This window comes from Anneissia japonica, unplaced genomic scaffold (genome assembly GCF_011630105.1).
Source record: "Anneissia japonica isolate Jap-2015-1 unplaced genomic scaffold, ASM1163010v1 scaffold288142_len361356_cov169, whole genome shotgun sequence".
Taxonomy (NCBI): domain Eukaryota; kingdom Metazoa; phylum Echinodermata; class Crinoidea; order Comatulida; family Comatulidae; genus Anneissia; species Anneissia japonica.
Genome location: NW_022753229.1, coordinates 331,198 through 339,543, shown reverse-complemented (window position 1 = coordinate 339,543; position 8,346 = coordinate 331,198). Strand labels below are relative to the sequence as shown.

Below are 8,346 nucleotides of genomic sequence, written 5' to 3'. Positions count from 1 at the left end.
CAGTATGCAGTTCATTATGAATTTGAAATAGGTTCCCTTCAATATTACAAAAAAACCCCATAAACTATTACTGATATAAATTAACGATAGAAACAGAATCAATTAATACAATAATAATATATATAATACATATCTGTAAGAAAAAAACGATAAAAAATAATTACAATCCAAAACAAATGACATCATAATCATAGGTAAACAATAAAATCGTATTTACTACTACGATTTATCGTTTTCCCATGATTATGACGTTATTTGATTTGATTTGTGAATTAATTTTTTTATCGTATACATGATCAATCGTGCTAATGTGAAACTTAATTCTTTTTTCTGTGGGAACAATACTCTTTAGCTTTTTGTCGTTGATCGAAATCGTCATATTGTGGGCCTTATGCCTACAAAACTACTGAAAATAAGTTGCTTATTTAAATACTTTAACATCGTATTATAGACGCATACTCTCAAATTAAAGTTTTGGGTTTTAAACAAGATTGATTTTTGACAACGATACACAATCTTGGAGTTTCTGCATTGCATATAGGCCTACTCTAAAAAGTACTATTTCAAACACATGAAGTTTAGCGTAGGTCTACTCTACACAAAAAAAAAATCTTTTTTTTTTTCATGAAGGAAGTTACTGCACCCTAGTCAAATATGCCTACATTAAAATGAGGGTTTCTGCATAATAATGATGATGGTAATGATTATACTAATGATGATAATGAGATGATGATGATGATGACTACAATTGCGATAAAAATGTTGATGATAATTATCATCAGTGATGATGATAATAATCAGTGATGATTATCGTGATAAAATTATGATGATAATCGTGATAATTATATTAATAACAAGTTAAACTTACGATGTATAGCTTTGCACACTGGATAATACGTAAGTAGCGAAATAAAAAGCAATATCCACTTGCACACTATCATACCCATATTGAAGTTAGTATTTTAAACTTCAAACGTATCTTGTTCTAATAAGCATACAGTTCATACTTTTTATACACAGAATCGCTAAGATGATCTAATACTTAGTTGTTAAAATGTTAGAATGGTGTCATGGAGTAAGTATTAGCGAAGTACAATACCATCTCGAAATCGTTTCAGCTTCAGTCTTATATTTGCTATTGAGGTAAAATCTAGTAGGCCTTATAATTTACGTGGTTGAAGCTGTTATTTTCCATGAAAGGTGCTGCATAGTTAATATGTACTATAATACGCTTACTACATGAAATATCGTACTAGTAACACGACAAAAAACTAAATTAATTAAACAACAGGATGACAACCACAACATAACAATAGATCTTCATTAATCATTGAGTGATTGATGATTAAATTTTGCTAATTATGTTATTGAATGTGAATTCACCAATAATCATCAGCGTCACAGAACCAAACATTTTATTGCTCGATGTATGCTGTTCTTATTATTTGCCTCGTGCCCCCGCCTCTCCGAAAGAATGGTGAAGGGTATGCAATAGCGCATGTCGGTGTGTGTACATGTGTGTGAGTAATAAAAATGATTATTATCATTTTTATTGTATCATGTAAAATGTCACATATATGATTACATTTAATTTTTACACACATCTGTATAAAACGATAAAAAAAATAATTTTACAAACCAAAACATTACTCGCGCAAGTACAGAACTGTATTTGGCAATATTTTATATCTGCTCGCTGCTAGCACGTGAATTAGTTTTTAATTGTCACATTTTGGCTTCTCCCCATGTGAAAGAACTCTTATCCTTTAAATTCATGAAGTATATTTTTTTTGCCAGATATTTACTTAGGCCTACTAGGCCTAAGCCATTGTACAATGCACTACACGAGTTGTCCTTTGAAAATACACTCTTATAAGTAATAATCAGTAAAATGACAGGCAGCACTTAATTGACTAACAATTCACTTCAGGTGACTGTACAAATGAAACATCATCGATCGCTTATATACAAGTGGGACAATAGAGTGAGACTCCAAGCAAGATAATAATAAACAATAACAAGCAGTAAGCAAAAAAAGTAAGCACCACCTGAACAAGTTCACTGTGTGAACGAAAGCTTGCGCCAATAAATATTTGTTAGTCTATAAAGTGCTGCCGGCCAATTTACTGCGTTCAAACTAACACAGCTAATCTACTATCTCATATTCTTGTAAGTAAATAAACTGTGGGCACGCTTTTGAATGATGCTTTGAATTCGGATGCAGGTTATCTTTTATTTTGTAGTGCCAAAAATGCAAAATGAAATTCACATACATCATAGTTTTATATACTAGGAATCGACAAGAAAAATAAAAATCTACGAAATTATATTTTTTCTATTTTACTCAATTATTAGTCATTTTCGTCTTATTCCTTCCGATGTTGGCTGGCGTTCTTTGGACAACCATACCGTCACCTCCTTGAATTTAAACGTTAAAAATGTATTATTAAATAATAATAATGATGTTTATTTTGTGTTGTAATTATTGTGTTTGATAGAATCATATGTAAACAATAATTAATAATCCACATCCTGTCCATTGTGCAATATTCTCAAAATTTTACATCTGTAGTTTGACAAAATCGTTTGTATGAAATTTCGATATTAATTTCCCTATTTATCTCAATTGTATTGATTTTTTTTGTAATCAACTATTATAAATTTAAATTGTGCCTATTACTGTTTAGTTTAGGCCTATTTCACAGTTAGACTTTGTATTTGCTCTTTATATGTTTTTCTGTTTTTTGTTTTTTTAAAATAATTTTTATTGTGTATTTTATTAATATTGTGTCGATATGACTAAAACATAAGTGAAAAAACAAGCACACTCAACAAGAATTTAATCGAATATTAAATATTTTATTATCAAGATCAGACGTTTGTATTGCTTTCATAAACATTGTCCAACATACAGGTAATCATATTTTACTCTTCACTGGGGAAAAAAAATAAATTTAGAAACAAAAATATTTAAAATTTATAAATCACAAAAGTAGCATACAACCATCTTAACAAATAATGCGAGGATGTTAACCCACAGAACTACTGTATATAGCTCGGTTTTAAATCGTACTGGAAATTCAAAGTGCACTAGCTTTAATACTATAGCTAATGAAGTCTGAGTGGATGAAAACTAGAGCCAATAAATTTTATAGTTGGTTTTTAAAGTGCTGAGATTTGTCATTTTTTATAATTACTTGGTTTATACTGTATAATAAAAACTAACAGTGGGTTATGTGTTAAAATCAACCAAAATGAATAAATTCTAATTTACCATTTCAAATGTTCTTGTAATTATACTAAATATTTCACACACATACAGAGAGATATATTACAGTAATTGTGAAAGGCTACATGAACTTTGACCATAGATTTGAATCACAGTACTATGTATACATCTATATTAAAGGCAACATTCAAGAAATAGGGCTCAACAGTTTATTAATATACATTGCATTAAAGGACAGAGAAACATTGAATTACAAAGAATAGCCAAACTTGAATAAAACATAAACAACCTAAAGTTGCAAAAATCATAAATAAATAAAAATATGATGATCATTTATTCTATATGATTGCATAATTATTTCACATTTACATCAACGTTGCAGAGAAAATACTTAAATCTGTATACAGTATTAATTCATTTTAGTTTAATGAACATAGACCTACCCATACATTGATATTAAAACTATTATCATTCAACTTAAATTGATATACCATTACTATATATTTAATAAACCTCTGGTGGAAGATATTTTTTTGAAACTATATTTTGCAAAATGTCTGGTAACTATTAACAAATCATTGAAACTGACAAAAGATAAATGTGTCTTACAAGAATAGTTGCTAAAACTTTGTCCACAAAATCAAGTTTAATGTGACAACTACCTGTGATCTGCCCATATTTGAAAGTCATGTGACATCATCCTGCCCATCTATGTGTGTAACATTGCAAAAGCATGCCCATATTTGGAAGTGATATGACATCATCCTGCACATGGAAGCAACATTACAGTAGCATGCCCATATTTGGAAGTGATATGACAGTAGCATGCCCATATATGGGCAAATCACACAATTTTTTTAACTTGACAGTCTCAAAAGACATACCATTAATATGGAATTAGGTAAATAATAAAAATATATTAAATATAATATAAATACAAAACAACCAGTAAACATGATGAAACTGACATCTCTTCCAAATCAGAATCATCATCTTCCCAGTATGATTCAACTCCTTTCTGAATCAGATTAATTTCCTTCCATTCAGACTCATCTCCCCCCCCCCCCACATCAACCTAGTTGAATTCATTTCTATACATCCACAAGCATTTCTACTCTTATTACTTCTAAACCTTTAATATATTACAATAACTTGAAATTTTCACAATATCATTTTCTTTAACTTTTCTTATTTTTTATAACCCCTTCTTTACATTGTGACTTCCAGATTGATAACAATATATTTTATTAATGATTGCACTTTAAATTATATTGCAAATATTGAGAGTAATTATTATAAATCACATGATTCACATTTTCATTAGATTTTCAGTATATATATCATGCAACAGATCTTTACTGACTACATACAAAAACTACATAAGAAATAATAAAATGAGTTGAATAACTTTTCCTGAAATGGTTAATTTGTTTATGTGAGTGCCCCTTTCATTCCACCTCCCCAAAATCCACTACTGACATGCAAAATATTACTGACCACATACAAAGTACATAAGAAGAAAATGAGTTAAATAACTTTTCCTGGATCAATTAATTTATTTGTTTTTGAGAGTGGAATTTCTTGCCACTCCTCCCAAAATCCACTACTGATAAAGGAATGTTATTGAATATATATGTAGATTAATTAATAAATTTATTTTCTTTTGTTTTAATTTTCAATTAATTGGTACTCATGGTACTCAATACCCTTAAAACTGAGATAAAATAAGCAGGAAATCATCATATAAATATTATAATGAATGTTTAAAATTTACTACACATATAACAATAATAATAATTATAATATTAATAATAATTAATAATATTAATAATAATAATAATAATAATTTATATAGTGCTCTTAACATTGAGATAAAATATAAGATCTTAGAAAATTTAGATGCGTAAAGACATGGAAGTGGGTTAGAATATGTATGCTAAGTATAATTATTATTATATGATAATTTTATTAATGATAATCATGATAATCGTAATTAAAAAAATAATGATAATTATAATAATCATTGAGATTACAATTATAATTTAGATATTATATTTTCAGATAACTATTTACATTTTGAATATCTACATCATTTCATAATCTACTTGACATTTATACAGACAGCACCAATGGTGTCAGAATGCAAAACAAAAATAATAAACAATTCTAAAATAAATATATTAATTTATTTACAATAAAAACACATTAAAACCATGGACCTATTAATTATTAATAGGTCCATGTTAAAACTAATGGCAATTACTACTATTTCATTTCTTCATTTTTAAAGTACAAAATCAAGATTTCATTGGTACCAACAAATATGATTACAAAACATTAAATTAAAACTTGGATAACATTTAAAATCACACTAAGAATTATACTGATTCAGGGCACATTTCCCTATTGGATGATATTGATAGGTTTAGAATAGTAATGCTGATTAAGGGCACATTGTGTTTGGTTGATATCTCAAAGGATTTCAAAAACTAAAGGTCATGCTGATTTAGGGCACATGTAGCAGTTGATACAGTTGAGTAGGCTTCAAGAAAATGGAAGAAAAGTCCTTATGTTATGCTACCCTCTCTACCAGGATAAAACTGGTGTTGGTCTCTAATTAACCAAGGTAAGGTAACCAACAAATGTGGTTGCGGTATAAGTTATTATCAGGGACCTCAATCTTTGGATTTTGCTTCATTGCAGTGCTGCATACCGGCACAATAATGAATCATAAGAAGTCTTAAGTCCTCCATTCGTTGTTCGCTTTTTAGGATCTTACCAGCAACACTGGCTTCATGACTGGCCTGTTTGGCATTGTGCTGGTCCTGGGCAAGGTGGGCCCGCTTCTCTGCTTCACGATCTATCTCTTGTTGAAGTTTTGAAATCTGATAATCAAAATCAGCATCATTTAGATCAATATTATAAACTAATTAAAGACAATATCCAATTAAAGAACACTATTGTGGTCCCAAATTAACAAATGTCTTTTATCTTTATTATTCTAATTAGAGACCAAAGCTGCTTAAAACCATGGAAACCCTGATCCCAAAAGTGGTCTTTAATTGGGAGACCTGCATTAAGTGAAGTGACCATGTGGTAAGGCAGGGGCGCCGCTAGCTAGAGCCTTAACATCGGCGCTGGTTCCAGCCGCTCCTCGCCCATGGTTCGGGTGGTAGAACCAGGTCTTCTCAGATAAGGACTTAAAATGGAGGTCCAGTGTATACATCTGGCTCGTGTGCACTTTAAAGAACCCAAGTTGCATCTTTTGGAAGAGTAGGAGGTTACCCCGAAACTATGGTTCATTTCAGCCCCTGTCGTTGTGGAATGATGTGAACATGTAGCTCCATGAAGCGTCACTTTACGGCTGCTAGGTAGTCAAGGACCACACCCATATGCAATTTAACACAATGACACTGCAAGTTATGGGTTATTCTTCTACCTTCACCTCTACCCTTACCTTTATATCACTACAATCTTAATGGGTATTGTTTGTTGTTTTTATACTATGGAATACTTTGAATTATGAATAAAAAATTAACTTCATGGTTTCAAAATTATCCTTCTGCTTGTTTAACAATTTGACATTTTAAACATATAAAGGAGATTCTGTAGCATATGAAAATATAACCTATATGAATAAATATTGTAAATTTACCATGAGTTCCAACTTTTCTTTGCGTTCATTTACGAGGAGATCGATGTATAATTCTCTTCCCATCTGAAATAAAATTAATTGTGAGTGCTAATAATTTTAAAGTTAATCCACATATGTGGCAAAGACAAGCCAAACCAGTCACTTGTCGCAAATCCTGTTTTGGAGATAATGGCCAAAACATGCTGGAATTTCAAAATTTTGGAAATCTATTTTATTGTACTAAACTAACCTTTATAAATCTATACATCATGCTATGCTGTATGTTTAAACTTCATAACGAAGTGTCGGATTTAAATGATTCTTTTACCATTTTATAGCTCCCATTTTACTATTAAACCCTGTATTAATAACTAAAAATTGATTTTTCCGCTCACACGAATGTGGGTCACTGTTACAAAAGTGTAATTACAAATAAAATATAATTGGTCTTGATGTTAAATTCGGTTTATGAAACACGCCCTCTAGAGCCCTGCTTCTCAAACATTTTGTGGTGGCGACCCATTTTTAGATTCCTTTTCTTTCGCAACTCAAAGCATTGCCAGATCATACCACAATGCTAATGTAATTATACGATTACTATGCCTACTATTTACTTGCCATAAGCTAGATAAAATTATGATGATACTGTTTTCTGACATAATTGCCTTTTTAGAAATCCATGCCCGTATAATTTGATAGCCATAGCACTTGCCTCATAATTTATAAGTAAAGATATGCTGTTGTATTTCTACAGTCAACGTCGGCTAATTTAAATACAAAGTAACTATGATAAATTGTTTTGATTTTTATTTACTCAGCAGAGTATACAAGGTGTTTTGTTATCATCGACCGTTTGCGGAATGTTCCTCTATAATATAGAGAATATTATTTACTACACTATACAATAAAACAATGATGAAATTTTGAATTATATACAGCTGACTTGGGTGACGTTGACTGAGTAAATAATAATTGAAAAATTAAGCTTGTGCATCCCAAACTTCTTGCCAAAAGGCTCAAACAAACTTTATTAACTGGCACGTCATGTTAATGTGATCTATGTTCCTCCCTAACTTTAAAAATCCTTGGAGAAATTGGCAACAGTGCAACCATGAGAGTAGATTCTAGGTTTTGGGTTGATAATGAATTTTTAGCTTTCGTCTTCATAGCTAATCCCTTGATTTGAGTCCTTTGCAGGATGGTTATGTAGAAGTATTTTCCCTCTTTTTAAGTCATATTTTTTTTAAAGTCAAGAGCAGTCTTGCGATCCTCAGAAATATATTGGCGATCCAAGTTTGGGTCGCGACCCATAGTTTGAAAAGCAGACCTCTAGAGTACAGAATACAGAGAATCAGAAACACTGGAGTGGAGTCCAGCAGAATTTGACTGATTACAATATTTATATTTCCTTTCCTATTTTATATCGGTGTTTCTATTTTTCTAGATTTTATTTTTTAATCTAGTATGAAAACAATTTTTGAGT

The 8,346-nt window shown here is 30.5% G+C and overlaps 1 protein-coding gene across 1 annotated transcript in view; it reads right to left on the bottom strand.

Annotated features, from left to right (window-relative positions):
* Nucleotides 1-5,079: 5,079 nt before the first annotated feature.
* Nucleotides 5,080-8,346, bottom strand: part of LOC117122764 (PDZ domain-containing protein 8-like) — a 29,659-nt gene continuing 26,392 nt past the window's right edge. Inside the window, exons 16-17 of the mRNA XM_033268506.1 lie at nucleotides 6,885-6,947; nucleotides 5,080-6,114 (exon numbers count right to left, since the gene is read on the bottom strand). Coding sequence (XP_033124397.1) covers nucleotides 5,905-6,114; nucleotides 6,885-6,947 — 273 coding nt within the window. The 3' untranslated portion in view covers nucleotides 5,080-5,904. The remainder of the gene's footprint in view (nucleotides 6,115-6,884; nucleotides 6,948-8,346) is intronic.